The sequence below is a fragment of the Elaeis guineensis genome, chromosome 4 (assembly GCF_000442705.2).
Source record: "Elaeis guineensis isolate ETL-2024a chromosome 4, EG11, whole genome shotgun sequence".
Taxonomy (NCBI): Eukaryota; Viridiplantae; Streptophyta; class Magnoliopsida; order Arecales; family Arecaceae; genus Elaeis; species Elaeis guineensis.
Genome location: NC_025996.2, coordinates 2,326,856 through 2,344,819, shown reverse-complemented (window position 1 = coordinate 2,344,819; position 17,964 = coordinate 2,326,856). Strand labels below are relative to the sequence as shown.

General features: G+C 38.5%; 1 protein-coding gene and 1 pseudogene across 1 annotated transcript in view; both read right to left on the bottom strand.

Moving 5' to 3' along the window:
* LOC105035684 (protein CHLOROPLAST J-LIKE DOMAIN 1, chloroplastic) overlaps positions 1-1,126 on the bottom strand; it is a 13,805-nt gene extending 12,679 nt beyond the window's left edge. Inside the window, exon 1 of the mRNA XM_010911331.4 lies at positions 877-1,126. Coding sequence (XP_010909633.1) covers positions 877-986 — 110 coding nt within the window. The 5' untranslated portion in view covers positions 987-1,126. The remainder of the gene's footprint in view (positions 1-876) is intronic.
* An 18-nt stretch (positions 1,127-1,144) lies between these two features.
* Positions 1,145-11,863, bottom strand: LOC105037346 (wall-associated receptor kinase 2-like; annotated as a pseudogene).
* Between the last annotated feature and the right edge of the window lie 6,101 nt (positions 11,864-17,964).

The following is a 17,964-nucleotide window of genomic DNA, read 5'->3' as shown; positions in this document are numbered from 1 at the left end:
GATTACAGGGAAACAAAGAACCAAACATTCAAAAAATACAATTGAACATGTCAATGAAAATCAAGAAGAAGACTTTTGGATTAGCTAAACAGAAAAACCAAACATGCAAAAAAAGAAAGAAAGAGCAAAGGCTTTTTAAGTTAATATCATCAATCACAACCATCTAATTTTTATTCAAGAACTTACATTGATTGCAATGATAGCATTTGGATACTTGTAGTTGAAAAATACTTGTAGTTAGGGTTCCAGGTGGTTAAAGTTGCTACATTTGCAACTGCATTTCCAGTTTTTTATTTAGTGGGTTTGTAGTAGCAAAAAAATAAAATCATATGTTTGTTTGCTTGTAAATGAGAATTGTAACTGTATTTGGTTGTATTACTAAAGTAACATTAATTATGTCTCCACCAACCACTGCCCTTGTTAGGACACAAACCTATCCTGAAGATAGATACCTCTAAAGAATTTTCGTTTGTCTCACGGCCTATTTGATAAGACAAAATACGGCAGAAGAGCCCCCAAATGCAGTTTGATTTGCAGGATTTTGGTCGAGTCACAGCAATCCAACCGCTGGAAAAGGGCCACCTCCCACAGCTAGGGTTCACTTGCACACGATTGCAGGTATCCAGATGCATATGAGAAGAGATATATGGAAACACATAGAACATATGAACATCAAGCACATCATTTGTAATAAAATTATAAGATTTCTTCGGTTTCTTGGCTATAATTTGGGATTTGATTCGTCCCCCAAATATCAATTTTCATAATCATTGGATTAGCAAAGAAACGCGAATTCCATCGAATTGTGCGAAAACAAAGGAGGACGAAAGAATATGAAGCGGAGAGAATGTCGGAGAGTAATTTCGAAGGATTTACCTCACGAAGGAGACCAGCGGAGCGACTGGAACAGAGCCACCAAAGAAGAGGCTCCTCCGGGCGGGGTGAGAACTGGGGCATCGGAAGGCGTTTGGGAGCGCCGTCGCCATTTCTTGGAGATTATATATTCTTGATTTCAGATTTCGTTGGCTTGTAGGGTTTTAGATTTTTTGGGAAGGGGAGCTATGTGCAGAAGGCGGAGAGTGGCCGTCCGAACCCGGCGTCTCTTTCTCTCATCAGACTCTGATAGGTACTGATATCGTGAATATTAAACGGGTTCTTGTGCATTGAACGCCGACTTTAATAGGAGCTCAGCTGCTTTGCGACGGCTATGCACGCGGAGCGCGGCACCGCAGAGGGGATCCCCGCTCATGGACGCGATCTGATTGTTTGGCCTCCAGATGCACACTGAATACCATATCCCGGAACCTTAATTCGACTGCATCTGGGGATGATTAGGGTGCGCGGCTGGAGCTGGAGGCCCTCCCGGCGCGAGCCCAAATAGCCCAATAGAATGCAAATTCCTGGTTTCCATGACCGCAGTGACGTCCCTTCAACAGAAGTATCATCCGCGGTTACTTTTATTATTTTTTTGCAAATACTAGACGCGAATATTGAAAATATATAAAAAAAAAAAAAACATGAACATAAAAAGAGGAGAGATTATTTGAGAGAGATCCAATTTGTGGGGATTGTTTTGGCTATGGATCCAACATTTTTTGTGATACATGGAAAAATTACGATCTTAGAAATCCTACATAACCCACATCAGCATTCAAGATGAATTTGAGCTAAGAGGGGAGGTTTTATAGGACGAAAAGCGGCAATCTCCTTACAAAGTCTAAGCTGCAACTCAATCCATCGCTTGGTTTCCTTATCGTAAATATGTGTCACCTTAAATATTGTCCAATATTGCTTCCAGCTGAGGAGATCTTGCACTGGAGGATGACCTGAATACCTGCATCTGACTGAGGAAGTTAACAAATGAATTATAGTGGCAGAATCACCTTATAACAGATTTGCTGGGCTCTATATTGTAGAATACCAGTCCCAAGCTCAGCAGAAGCCGCTATCAGTTATACATATAAAACAAAAGATGAGAAATCTCTTCCTCTATCCATACATCAAGTGCCAATGTGATCTCTGATAACAAAACTTGTAGCTGCACTATCATGAGACACAAATTCATTGAAATTGACTTTGAGAACACCCAGAGAAGAGGCAGCCATGCCACATAAACTGGAGAAGTAAATGGGTTGGGAGAAAAATATGCACCAGCCCAGGACTTGGACTATGTGCTAAAGTCAACAACGTCGTGATTAGCATACCTGAGATATTGAAAAAAAACAGAGGACCTGTCTAAGCATTGTAGGAGTATTGTAAAATATGATTGAAACAACCTTTCAATCTTCACTTTCCACAAGATTCATAACATATCAGTAACTACAGCTTACCCAAAAAAAAAAAAAGGACAAATCAGTAACTATAGGCCAAACACATTACTCTACCATAGCATCAGTTAAGACAGCAACTAATATTGCCAGATCCATTGAAGATTGATTTGAGATACATCATATTTAAGAGAAACACTTGGAAGATCGTTTTAGAGAAAGAAAAAACTAAAAATAGCAAAAGCAACACATTTAAGAGACTATACTTGAGACCGGGGAAACAAAAAATGCAGAGTCTACCTTCTAGCGGTTTTCTAGCACCAAGACTCTTATTGTAGCTACCAATAAGCACTCAGATAGTAATTAGATAAAAAAAATAATTTTTAAAGTCCAGTTACATAAAAGTTTCAATTACAACATAGAGTTCAATTCATTAAAATATTAGAAAACTTGCCCCATTTTATATGATTTAGAATTAATTAATCTAAAATCACAATTATTTTGATGACTATTATGACTTCATTATTATGGTAAATGATAATAGAAAATGACAGCATTATTCTCCAAATCATTAATAAAAAAAATTTCTTGCAACAATTTCTTGAAATAAAAATTTAAAAATTATAAATAATTTCTCAAAACACTGAACAAATGAAATAGCAATTACTCTTTCAAAATGTTCTCTCTTTAGAATTTCCTAAAGAGAGACCACGGGAAAGCCTCTAAAGAAAAATGCTCTCCTCCTCCTTCATTCTCTCCCTGCTCTCTCTTCTATCATTTTTTTATGCGGGCTCTAGGCTCCAAATAAAAGAGTTATCTTTTTTTTTTTTTTTGTTTAATTGCTCCCAAGCAAAGTGGTTATAAATTGTTTGAAAAGAGCTATCAAAGGCAACTGATGCTAAAATAAGGTGTTGCAAGCAAGTTGAAATATGTTGCTCAAGCAAATAGGTGGATCAATGCATCCAAAGGAACATTAATGAGGTATGCATGCTATTTAAATTCAATCCCATCCCAAACCCAAGCCGAGTCAACCTATGTGCTTAGGCTCTCTCTCTGGTTTGCATGTTGCACCAAAGGATCTGACTAGATACCTGCTTTTATTTGTGCATGAACTATGGGTGATCGGAGTGGACCCCTGAGTTTGGTATATGAAGAGGAGACCATTTCAACTCCGTGACCTATTACAATCAAATGCTAGTGTTGAACTAAATAGTGTTTCATAATACATGAAACCTGAAAATAATGTTGAACCTTTTTCAAGTCAATGGTTACATCTTGCTTCTACAATTCATCAATTTTGGCAACATGATTAGCGGTGTCCAGAATTGAAGAAGGCTAAAAAACCTTTGCCTATATCTATTATCCAGATGAAGATTTAGATTGGATTCACTTGCCGAGTGTTTGATATTTGTGGCAAAGAGGACTTGGTTTACATGTCCATGGTCCTTCAAGTACATTGCAAGGAAAGATAGAGAAATCAGAGTCATACTTGCGTCCACCTAATATGTCCATAGTCCGCCAATTACATGTCCATAGTCCTTCAATTACGTTGTAAGCAAAGGTAGTTTACCTGTCCATAACCCGTTGGATTACCACTCAGAGATATAAAAGCACTCCAAACTCTATCATGCATCCATCTGTGCAGATCTCAAAGCATCCAGTGGTCATTCTAATGGTGGATTCGAATGAAGGAAGGCGAATCCTTCCCTATCCCTTCGGGAAAAGGTAGTGTATCGCAGAGCCTGACATTGGAAAAAATAAATAAGTAAAATACGGGTGTCCAAACAGGCGTGGAGTTCAAATGGAAGAGTTTTCCTCCAAGACAAATATTTTTCTATTCACCTCTTGAAAAGGGAGGTGAGAATTTTTTTTTTTTTTTAAATTACAACAACATCTTTTAAAGTTTGATCCATTTATATTTAGACCCATAAAAAAATAAATAGATTTTAAAATTTTATAAATATTGCAAAGAGCTCCAATCATTTATCTTCGATTTAACAGTGTCAATAAAAAAGAAATAACGGTCAAAATATTTTTCATTCTTTTTAACTATTGGAGAGTTTACTTTTTAGAAAAAAAAAACTAGCGGATTCCTTTCTAATTTTGTTGGAAGGTATTTATTGCCCGAAAGCGATGGTGGCATTCGATTTCATCTTCACATCTATCAAAAAATTTGAAATAGTCAGAATCTTCACCAACCATAAGCTCGCAAGTGATTACTATAATGGTATAAATGAAAAAACTCCCACCCCCAACCAACCATCATCATCCTCGTCTCATTGTAGATGCCTGCCTTGAGCTCTTGATTTCAGGGCCTATTCTCATCTTTGGGAGTGCTATGTTCTCTTCAGATTTCCCTCCCTCTCCTCCATGTCACGTCCCTCCCTCCATGGTTTCCATTTCGATCACTGCTGCCAAAAATGGTATTTGCCCTTTCTATCCTTCCCTTTCCTCTTTCTCGGACGCTAGGGTTTGAGTGATTTTTTATCTTTTTTAAGATTTTTTCTGAAATTCTTTTAGTGATGGATGAGACATCTGTGATCAATTGTCTAAAATTAGATGATTTGCTTCGAATCGCGATACTGTGAATAAGCCATCGACGAATCCTTCGATCAAACCCCGCTAGCCCAAGCCATCCGTGCTCCTCCCTCCCTCTGTCTGCCCAGGCCACTCGTGGCCTACCGCCCCATTCATCAGCACCCTATTGTACCCTCGTGACTCTCTAGTTGGTGGCATTCGCCTGCCGTATATCTCATGAGTTATGCCCTCCACCTAGAATCTTCTCTTGGTATTGTAGCCATACTTCTCTCTTCATGGCGAAGAAGAAGAACTAGTAAGCCGAACCCCCGATCCTTATTAAGGTTAGATCACAAAAACTTAAGCCAGTTTTGTTTAGTGCTATATCAATCGCATAGTCCGAAGCCCTTCTTCTAATCCTTAATTCCCTAATTCTTATCTACTCCAAACTTTTATAGTCACTAGGTTCTCTGTTTTTAAGTCCTAATTTCAGCAGGTCAAGTTCCTAATTTGGGTTAAGAACAAGAAAGAATCTTTTCGTAGCAATCGCTGCTATAATGCTTAATAATTTTGCCTAATTTTAGGTGAATCCTTAGAGTTGTCTTGATGGCATTGTTACTTTCTAGACTTGCTAATGGTTCTCTTTTTCATTTTTTGGTTTGAGTTGAGTTCATCCTGTTGTATAGTCTTCTGCAAGAAAAATCTTTGCATTTGATGTAGTTACCTGCTGTGGATAAATTGTTGGAATTTGGAAGGAGAGCATGGTTTATTGTCAGGTGCTCTTAGGATATGAAGAAAGAAGGATTAGAGCCTACGGATCACAGCTCCAAAAGCGAATTGAGAAGGTTCTTTATCATTTGTAGGATAAATGTATAACAGCTAGTGTTTGTAATGATGTGCATACATTGCATTCATTCTTTACATCATTTTCTAGTTTGATTATATTTTCTATCTTCTCCATGGTCTCTCTTTTTACCATCCGATCTATGCTCTTTCCTCCCTCACTCTTCTTTCCTACTTCTCTATAATGAATGGCAAACAAAGGGCATGGCTAAAAAAGGGAAGATGATGTTTGTACGTATCTCCCATGACTCTTCTTTCCCTCCACTTCATTTTGTGTCAAAACTAAAAAATTTTGAAAAGAATATTTATGGTATTTTATAAGGTTTAACCTCAAAGATGATGCTCATGTCATAATGTAATTTAATGGAGACAGATGGTTGGGATTTTTTGTAATATTTATAAAGTTTTGAGATCTATTTGAATTTTTTTTTTTTAAGAAGAAGATCTAACTATAAATGGATTAAATTTTAAGAGGTGTCATCGTAAATTTTTTTTCTTATTTTTCTATATACTAGGTCTCAATGGTACAATAACAATTGGAGGTTTTGCATTCGATGTGTACACATTTCTATGGAAGTTCATATGGGGGGTCAGCCTGTTCCCGAGTAGAGGCACCTAGCCAAGACGGGAGGCACTGATAGCTCCAATTCTGTTTGGTAAAATAGTGAGAAAAAAGTATCACTAATCACTCTAAATAAATTTATAAGAGACTTGCTTGAAAATATCACTACTTGAGAAACGCCAAAATGCCATAGGCATGTAATGAGGAGTCAAGCCAAATAATTGAGCTTCAAAAATCACATTGACTATAGATTATGTTGTTGACAAAGCCCAAAGAATGATGTCAACCAAGCGTGAAAGCACGGAGCCCCTTGCACAAGCTTCTAGCCGGCCATAACTAAAGGGCTGGCATTGCCTGGCCACATCAAATCTAAACTATAGAAGTCCCAGCAATTTCTTTTGGAGAAATTATTCATCTACGGATCTATTACATGGATTAGCATGTGTTATATACTTCAAGTTTGCGTCTGGAAGATACCATTGTTTTTTAAATAAATGGAGTAATTGAACACGGAGCTAACCTCTTCCATATAAAAGCCCAAAATTTTTAAATGTGATTCGGATGATTATCAAAACAACAGAAGCAGCAAACAATGATGACGATAAAACTATAAATATACAATTTAAACTAGTTATATTTCAAAAACTAGAAACAGTGGATCTTGCAAACCCATGCACAAGTACACATAAACTAGCATCATACATTTAATGTATAGGGACAGAAACTCGTATTATACTATACAATATGATCATCCCCCACCTCTTCTTCGAAAAACTAAGCAAAGATATATAAAGAGAAACACACGCGCACACACATCATCTTCCAGTATCCAAAGATTTTATTTTTCATTATTGTCACATCCTAAATCTAGAACATAATACGGCCATACTATCGAAGGATGGAGCCCACGATAACACGAAGTCAATCTATTATAATCATCTAAAATCCATCAAATAAAAAGATTCAATTCCATTATTCATCAAATAATCGAACCAATATTGGTTCAGAGCATCTAAATCCAAAAGCAAGTATCAACCCGAATCTCAATATTTATAAATAACTACAAATCTATGATTATAAAATAACTAAACTTCTGCTATCAAATTTTCAAGCTTGCTATGCAGATCTTCAAGCTTGGATTCTTTTTGCCGATCCTAACTTTATTCTTTTGTTCAAACAAAAAGAAAACAAAAAAAATATGAGCTACACTAGCTCAGTAAGTAGAACTTGCACTTCCTTATCGGATCAAGCATAAATTTTTCATGATAATATAATATTTAAAAAATAACAGATAATACAAAATAAAGCATTTCATAGAGCATATAACAAAACAAGTTATAAACTCATCGTGCATGCATAAATCATGTATATTTCACAATCATGAATCGTAAATCATTTTCATCATGTATTCATGTCATGTTTCAAAATATTGCTTACAGATATTCGTGCTAAGGTCACTATTATACCCGTGACAGGGTCATGTTTCCTAATCGACAGAGTTCTTAATTCATGTGCCAACTTTATACCTGCTGGCAGGGCCATGTTTCGTGTGGATGTTAACTCCGGATGTCGACCTTCCCGAAGGGATTCATTCATAGCCATCTGAGAGCCTTTGAAATCATTATATCTTTTTCTTAAAGCATACATATATATAGATGAAAAAACAATAAAATTTCTGCTTCATAATCATGCTATTTTCATAAGACATATTCATGAAATCAATGCTCATAATAAAACATGCTTTTTCATATCACATATGCCGATCCTTATTTTATGAAAAATTATAATTTCATCAATAGCAATTCTTTGCATAAAAACATGATCATTTAAAAATAAATAAGGAGCATAAGATCTACTTACTTCATTCATCTTAGATCTTCAGACTTCGTTAGAAGAATCAGCTAATCTTATTTAAAATATCAAATCATTATCAAATTCTATTCCATAAATATAACAAGATTAAATTATAAGGAAAGAGGATTGTTGATCGGATGTGTCGGACCATCCAGATACCAGGGCAATTCAGGATTTCTGATCTGAGGGTCAGATTCAAGTGACTTGATCAAGAAATTGTGAAGTACAGATTAGATCAAGATCAATCAATAGAGTTCATTAATAATAAATTTGAAAGATACTTGATATGATCAAATGAGGTTGACATACAGCACGGATATCAAAGCAACTTTGGATCATCTTGTTAGAATTAACATGAGTCCCTAAAAGATGAAGGCATGACTTGGCATAGGATTCATAGACCTTCTTAGAGAGAGAAAGTCAATCATGAGAGAGAAAGTAGAGAGAGAAAGTGGAGAGAAAATCTTCGTATCCTTCAAAAGTGGCAATCATGATTAAGATCATCAGAGATCATATCAGGATGACTTAATATGAATTAACCATGATTAATGTTATCAATTTCGAATAAGGATCGGATCGGGATCCAATCTACTGCACGAATTTCGGAGCAGTCTCAGATCATCATATTTTCATCTCAAGTTTATCCTAGAGTCTGTGATGCAATCAGAGAGAGAGAATGATCTTAAAGAGACAAAATCCATAAAAAGAGATAAAAAGGTCTAAAGAGAGAAAATAGAGAGAGAATCTAGAGAGAAAATGGAGAGAGAATGTAGAGAGAAGAGAGAGAGTCCTATTATTTTATATAATAATTTTTTATTTTTTTTTTTTTTTTCTTTTCTTTTCCTTCTTCTTTTCTTTTTCTTTTTTTTTTTCTTCCTTCTTCCCACGGTTGTCTTGGGCTGAAACAGGGGACCATGTAGTCCCCTCCTTTGCTCGGCCAACCAAGGGCCACAGCCGTCATGGCGGTGGCCGGCGACAAGGACCGACGATCCCATGGCCCGGAGGGATCAAACCGATGGTCGGTGGTGACCACCGACGTCGAAAAATTGAAGAAAAACAGGCAAAAATAGAGGTTTCTTCCGCAACAAAATCCGACGACTCCGGTCGTCGGCGAGCGTGCACACCGACACGGAAAGGAAAGGGGAGAAGAGAGGAAGGAGGAGGAGACTCACCTTCGACGCTGGCGAGGCTTTCCGACGAGAAATTGGACGGGCACAGGTCGGGTCTCCATGGTGGTTTTCTGACGATTGCCGCCGACCGAGTCTCGAATCTTTGGTGAGAGGGAGAGAGGAGGGTTCTCCTCCTTAAATAGAGCCGGAGGGGGCTCTTTCCGATTTCGATTGGGAGCCGGTGAGAGGAGGAAGAAGACTCTCTTTGGGAGTCTTCTGCTCTGTTTTCCCCTCTTTTTTTTTCGTTTGGGCTTTGTGGGCTGGTTTTGGGCTCAATTGGGCCGGGTTATCACAATTGTAGCTTGATGACTTACTAAGTGAACTCTCAATCTCTTCAGGATTATGCTGTAAAAATGGATGTTGTTTGCATTTTCTTAACCGATCTAGCTCATCAGCCACTTCATTGCAGGCCTATCTTCACCTCTAACATTGAGGCATCGCCTTACTAGCTCAGCAACATCTTGTATCAACTCTATATCCTCCTCATTAATAATTTGATTGTCCAAAAGCTGTAGAAGCCGATTCTCCTTCATTGCAGATAAAAAATACAATGAGAGACTTCTTTCTTCATCAAATCCTTCAAAATAAATTGCCTTTTTAATTTCTAGTAAGGAGCTCCAGAAGAACCACACCAAAACTATAAACATCGCTTTTATCGGTTAATTGGCACGTTTGTAGGTATTCGGGATCCAAGTAACCACAAGTCCCTTGAACTAGTGTAGCAAACTGAGTTTCATCTTTTGGCACGAACATGGAAGCTCCAAAATCCGACACCTTAACATTGTAGTTGTCATCTAAAAGTATGTTCGAAGACTTGACATCTCCATGAAGGATTGGAGGAGAAGCTGATGAATGTAGATATGCCAGGGCTAATGCGGACTGTAAAGCAATCTCCAAACGGGTATCCAATGAAATGTGGGAGGTCCCATTCCTGTCATGGATTAATTAAAATAATGTTCCGTTGGAGACAAATTCATAAACCAACATCGGGACTTCCACCTCCAGACAACATCCCAAGAGCTTCACCACATTCCTATATATGGTTGATCTGAGAAAGAATAACCATCTCCTTCCCAAATTCCTTCTTCTGGTGGTCATCAATTAATTTTGATTTTTTATGGCAACTGCATGATTGTCATTGAGTATTCCCTTTTAAACAGTTCCATGGCCTCCACCTCCAAGAATTCGGCTCTTGTCAAAGTTGTTTGTTGCCTGCTCTAGCTCTTCCTTCGTGAATACCTTAAATGCAAGACCTTGCTTCGACTTTATCTCTTCTAGCAACAACCGCCCTCCATGTCGCCGAAAGTATTCCTCTTTTATTCTCCCAAGTTTTCTTCTTTCATGTACCATGTAAACGACAATGCATAGTAAGAGTAGAAGGGCCAAGCTGGTGCTGGTGACGATGCCTGGAGATTGTAAATAAACGGAGAAATCATTCATGAGTTCCAGGAACAAGGAGGTATTCCCTCTTATGTATTTCGTTTCGATACTAAAGGAAGATTGAAACTTTTAAGCAGCCTACTTCTACGCTTTGCACGGTTGAAGTTTGTGCTTGATATGCATGTCTAGTGAAACTTGATAGAAGGAGTGGTGGAAACCGAATTTGTTGCTAATTATTGAGGGATTACCTATAACCAATTTCACTGTGCAAAGGTAATCCCCAGGTACGTTGGTACAAATCCCTTGCATGGATACTGATCGTCTTTGAGAGTGCACTCGTCAATATCTACCATCCCAGTTCCACAAATGCAGAAGGTCAGCTCCAGAAACACGGAGAGAAAGACAGATGCACTCACAGAGAGAGAAGATAATTATAGACCTTGGCATCCGTCGGCGAGATAGGGGTTGCCTTCGTAGCCTCTTGAGCAATTGCAAAGATATCCTGAGCCGTTGGAGGAGTTAAAACAGTCACTGTGCTTGCTGAGGCACGCATAGGAAGTTGTGTTGCGCTGCGCGACCTCGCACGTCTCGTCGCCGATGGCCCAGTCCAGCACCATGGGCGCCCGCCCCCCATTCGTCTCATTGAGCTCCCGAAGCCCACATCATAGTAGTTGATTCCCTTGGGGATGGAGGTCTGGCAGCAGCCTTTGCCGGAGCATGCATGACCCGTTTTTCAGGTTCTCCTTGGAGCAGCCCGAGCCGCATGCGCTCTCGAACACTATGTCATTGTGGTTCTGCGCACGGATGTACGCGAGGGTGTCGCAGCCGACAACCGTGAACTTGTTATCGATGTCGGATAACCGGAATGGATTGTCAGTGAAATTTATATACCATGTGCTGGACGACACGTTGGCGTACGTGGCGTTGTAGCATTGCCAGGATATGTAGTTGTAGATGCGAGCCTGGGCTGCCTGCAAGGATATGTTGATGAACTCGACGTCGATGAGGAAAGGTTTGTAGACGCCATTGCCAGTGTCGTTGCAGCTAAGTTCGAAACCGGGAGCTGGAAAGGAGCAGTTCGGGCCGATGCCGAATGGGTAGGGGATGCTAACGTTGCCACATGTCGCTGGGCAGCCACGAAGTGTGTTGCCCGATGCCGTTGCCGACGCCGTCACGGTAATGAGCAGTACTGTCAAGAGACGGTGGCACGGCAGCATCCATGCGCACATGAATGGGTTTGCTCCTCTGATCATTCTCCCGGACTCTCCCATATATCTCGCTCTGTTACCTCCTTTATTCAATCTATACATCAACATGCTTCCTCGTCCTCCCAATAACTAGAATTAGCATGGATACCTTGGCGCGCCCCTAAATATATATGTGGAAGAGAATGGGACGTGGAACAAGGATCACCACGACAACCGAATGCACTTGCTGGGTATTTTCCGAGTCTGACCTGTTCAACTGGAAGTGATTTAGGTCATCACATTTATTTTCATCATCGTATATAGCATAGTGGATAGTTAGACCAAGGCAATTAAAATTCTATAACTCTCTCTTTCAATCACAACTATCCCATATTTGCTGCTGGTCCTCTCTTGAGTTAAGCCCCAACAAGAATTTTATTCCTTTTGGGTTCTAGATTTTTTTCTTAAACATGTGTTTGATGGTGGAGAAGATTGTGGTAGCAGTGTATTGCGATCTAATTAAACTGGTTCCATCCATATCCATAGTCTACATGCATACATACATATTAATGAGACATCCATGCTATTTAAATTCAATCCCTCATGTGCATCAATTAGGCATCCCAATCCCATTCTGAGTCAACTTATGTTCTCGGATTCTCTCTAATTTGCACGTTGCACTTGAAGATCCGGCTAAATACCTACTTTTGCTTGTACATCCATCAACCATGGATGTTTGAGCAAGATTGTTCGATGGCCCTATGGTGATTAATTTAGAAAGTATGGGCGGTCAAAATAAAAAAATTATATTCTACACCAAATGTACTATATTTATCCCGGACTGCTTCTATGCTGCACAGATAACATGATGCATGTGGTGTAGGATATGATTTTTTATTGAAGTGGGCCCTAGAGTTGATTTACAAAGTGGATACAATTCCAACTCCACAACCCATTACACTTAGGGTGTTAGTTCATGACTGAAATTGAAATCAGAATTGAAATGGATTGAAATGAAAATCAGAATTACTATATTCTTCAATATATTTAGTTTGTGACTGAAATCGAAATTGGAATCGAATAGGCTTTAAATTTTAGGACAGAGTAGAGATTGGAGCATTCCTATTTCTTCTTATTTCTTCCTTAAATTAGAATGAAAATAAGACTCCCTCAACCAAACAATGGAATGCAAGCTATTCATTCTCATTCCCATTGCAGATCGAATGACCTCCAACAAAATATGCCCTTAGGCTACATTTAGTTCGCGATTAGAATCGAAATTAAAATCGAAATGGATTAGAATGAAAATCGGAATAGTCATATCCCTCAATATATTTTGTTCATGATTAGAGTCATAAATCAAAAAATTTGAATCCCAGAAGAGAATAAGAATTGGGGCATTCTTATTTTTCAGAAATTAAAATAAAAATGAGACTCTCTCCGGTTAAATAGCTAGAATGAAAATCATTTACTCACATTTTTATTTCAAAGTCTAACTTTCTGCAACCAAGTATGCTCTTAATTTCTTGGGGTGACCAAGTCTAATAGCTTGTAGGCTGTGCATCCTTGGATCGATGCCTAACTTTTTTTTTTTCCTTTTTGATGAAAGGGTCCATGGCTCATTTTTTTTGCTTTTGATAGAGGGGTCGATGGCGAACCTAGCTATATCGCCACCATTTCTGCCATATCGAACCTAGTTAATCGAACCCCCACCATTTCTGCCATATCGCCTCCTCCCATGGCCGCTGCGACTTGGACCTCAACCCCTGCCCGCCATTCTTCTCTGCCACCTCCTCCTCATCCCAGAAGATCTCCCACGGCCTTTTTTACCTATTCTCTTCCCCGGCCACCCACCATGCCACTGCCTCAAGGACCCCGCCTCCGACTTCTTCGTCCGCAACGCCTACCACGACCTCGCTGCCCTCTACGTCTATCCCTCGACCGCCGCTAGCCCTGAGGACACCTTTGCCGCTGCCGATGGCGGTGGGTCATCCTCTCCGATTGGATAGGGCTTAGGATTTTATTTTATTTTATTTTTTTAAGAGATGGAAGAAAGATGGTGTGGGTGGGTTGGTCCAATCGGGTTTGGATCGGGCTCGGGCCTGAGTCTTTCAAAAAATTTTGGGCCTAAACCTGGCCCGATGCCCGAAAAATAATATCGAGCTAGGCTCGAGCAAGGGTATGACCCGACCTGGCCCACTTCTAGCCCTAGGTAATCTGGTTCTTTATTTGAATCCCAAACGCGACCATATCTCCTGCAGACCATCTTCATGTGCCCACATGTCTTCATCTAATCCATTAGAAGTTCTAATTCTACACTAGAGCTAATATCTTTCAGGATTTTTTTTTTAATTTTCATTTTGTGATAATCTACCATGATGCTCTCGTGTTGAACCCAGGACTACTCTAATATCCTAGTGGTTAGCAATTGGTCGATTTTGAAAACCTGAAGTAATCTTGACACATTCTTAAGGCATTGTTGAAGCAAGAAGTTATTGTAGAGTAACCACCTCCCACCACAAACTTGAATCCTAAATTTGGTTGGGATCATGAGAGGGAGGAAGAATAAGGCGGAAAGGATGGATGGCCTCCATTCATTTTCTGATTCAAAAAATGTTAGGAAAGAGGGATTACGCATCCATCTCGGCTCACTAGCTGCATCCTTTTAAATTGGAAGATGCAATGAAAAATAGATGGAGCATAAACGTGAGAAATGATTTTCTATATTAACAAAATTACCACTCATTAAGTTTGACAAAATTATGTCTAGTATTTTTTTATCTCTTTTTTATTAAATAATAGCTTGTAAAAATATTGTATAAATATCATCCATCCTTTTTTTTATTCTTTCTATATCAAATAAAGAAGAAAATTATTTTCATCCATCTATTCATGTTTCACCAAATATATGAGTTCCATCTACATTTTCCTTATCCATCCTTCCTCTCGTATCCATCCCTTCTCCAAACCATTCTCCATATGAAACAAATAAGGAAGGATTTGATAAGCTTTGCCCTCGTCAACTTTGGCAACCTATTAGTGCAAACCTGTTTGAATTAGGCGACAAAAATTTTTTCCTACATTTGCTACCCAGATGAAGATTAATATTTTGATTAACTACAAGGTGCCGGATTTCTGTGGCTCAGAGGTCGTGTTTACTTGTTCAGATCCTTGAAGCACCTTGTAAACAAAGTGTAATAACCCATCCCAAAAAAAAAAATCTGAAAGAAGACTCCTAATAGGAGTCTTCTTCTTCCTCCCCTTGCTCGATTAGGAGAGGGTCTCCTAAGGCAAATAAGAACCCTAAGAAGAGCCCTATAAAATCCTTCCTTCTTCTTCCATAGTCGGTCACGACGAGCACCAATTTCTCCATCTTCTTTCTCTCGGATTTTCTCGTTGAAGCTGCTAACGCCCTCTTTGTATTTGCCTCAAATCTTCGTCGGAGACCTCACCGGAGACAGAGATAAGCCCCGGCCCTCCTTCCTCTCTTCCTTCTCCTTCTTCCCATGGCATCACGTACCCCCACCGGCTATTGGGTTCGTCGAAAATCCCCATAAAAAAATAAAAACTCTGTTTTTCTCAGCTTTGAACGAGCCTTCTCCCTCTTTTTTTCGACCACCAGCACCGTCGCCCATGGTGCCGCACCCATGGGTCATGACCCCTACCTCCTTAGTTTTCTACCCTGGAGGTTTGGCCTTCGATGATCGACTGGTAATCGAAAAAATCAAAGAAAAGAGGGGCGATCTCCTATTTTTTTTTATTTTTTCTAATTTCTCACCGGTCGAATCTCGCCATTGGCCCTCTCTGGCTCCACCACCATCAGTTGCCACTGTTGGACCTTTGATCGCACCGCTGCACCTTGTCGAAGCACAAGCCACCAAGCCCCTTCCTCCCCTCGTGTCCCTCCTCTGTTCGGCCAGTAAAAGAAAAAAGAAAAGAAAAGAAAGAAGAAGAAGAAGAAAAGAAAAGAAAAAAAAAAGGGAGAGAATTTTCTCTCTCTCTCTCTCTTTCTCTCTCTAGGGTCTTTCTATTCTCTTTCTTTTTCTCTCTAACTGTATCACAGACCCTAGAACAAACTTGAGATGAAAATAAGATAATCTGAAATCACTTCGAAATTCATGCAGTAGGTTGCATCCCAGTCCGATCTTTATTCAAAATTTATAGCATCTGATCATAGTTAATCCATATTGAGTTATCTTGATATAACCTCTGATGATCTCAATTATGATTACTTCATCTGAAGGATGCAAAGATTTTCCCTCTACTCTCTCTCTACTTTATCTCTCTAAAATTTTATCTCCTTTTATAATTTTTTTCTCTGTAGATATCTTATGAATCAGTGGAGGGTCTAGATACTTAGACAAATCTAGATATTGGTTGATCCTAGGAGATATTCTAAACTCATGACTTTAGAATATTTTCATAATTTTTCTATCCTTAATTATATATGACTTTTATGTTTAACCCTGATCATGCAGAGATGTAGTTGTTGTACAAGAAGATATTGAGTAAAATATCTTGATTTCGGATTCGTAGATTAAGGAGCTCATCAATTTCTGTATTTAGATCAGTCATCGATAAAAATAAGAATCCCTATACATGATCACCATTATATATATCATTTTTATTATTAGATTTGTATCTTTGATTTTATATCGTTGGATTCATGTTGATAGATTATCATGTTGAGATACTATTATTTCTTGTATGATTTTTCAATATACATATATTGTGTTAATATGTATGTATGCCAGTGATTGATGATATGATTATATGGATATGCCATATCTAATTTGATCGCACTGTAAATTAGAATCGATTCGGTGAAATCAACATGTAATAATTAAATAAAAAAGATATGGTTTGGACTAGCCTCGTTATGTGGAACAGTCCGTCAGAAGCTTATGCCTGGGATAGTCTGTCAGGAGCTTATGCCTGGGATAGCTTTCACGAGCTTATATGTGGATCAGTCAACCAGGAGCTCATGCTTGGGATAGTCCACCAGGAGCTTATGTCTGGGACAGCCCTCACGGACTTTCATATGTGAGACAGCCAGCCAAGAGCTCATGCCTGGGATAGTCTTGATGGGCTTATGAGTGAAAATTTGATTGAATGAAGACTGAGGTATAGTTTTCATTAGTCCAGAGTCAAAAAGAAAAAGATTAAAGATCATGTGATTATGAAAAGAGAAATAGAAGACAAAACATGAAACTAATGCTGAATAAAAGTATTTCGTCCGTTAACATATGATGATGCATCTTTTTTGATAAGACAGATAATTTATGGATGTTTGCAGTATTCTGCATATTGAACATAAGATTGTATGTTTTATTACTTATTCTTATTTTCAAATTATCTTATTATATTGGTGTGATATATAGAATTCTTACTGAACTGTAAAGCTCACACCATTTTATTTTTTTCTTCTTAGAATTGCAGGATACTCATAATTTGCTATGGTATAAATTTGCGAGTAAGCGGATGCATAGATAGAGTATCATTGATATCTGATCAGAGGATTGAAAGAATTTAAATTGTAATTATGCAAGTTTCACTAATTATTATTGAAATTAGACATTGTGGATATTGAGATTGTAATAAATTATTTTAGGTCTTGCATATTCTTTAGGGCTTGCCCTAAAGAGTGTGTGGTCTCACGTATCTGATCTGGGTGTTGGGTTCGGAGCGTGACACAAAGCTAGACGACTAGAATGTGATGCCTGCATTAATACATCAATGTTAAAGTTATACAGTCACTTCAACTCCATCAAATTATATCTATATATGAATCTTACGTAATGGATGATGCCTTCTTGTAGACAGAGATAGGAGGAAGCAGGCCCTGGCCCCGGGCCCCGCGCCCCCCCCCCAATATTAAAAAAAAATCAATATTATATGTAGGGATATAGGACTAGACTCATTTTAGTGGCCCCTCCAAACTTAAATGTGTTGTGGAATATTGCCGGAGATGTGGGATTTGATTAATATGATTATAAAAATATAATATAAATATTATTAAACTAATAAAAAAAAGTAAGAAAGGTATTATTGTCAAAAATTACTAGAGCCTAAAGGTGCTATTTTCAAAAACAATCAAAGACTACAAACTTCTCGGGTAAGTCTCCATTCTTATTAAAAGATATCAACTTTGGTAATTCATAATTGGTCCCACAATTGCAAGTTAA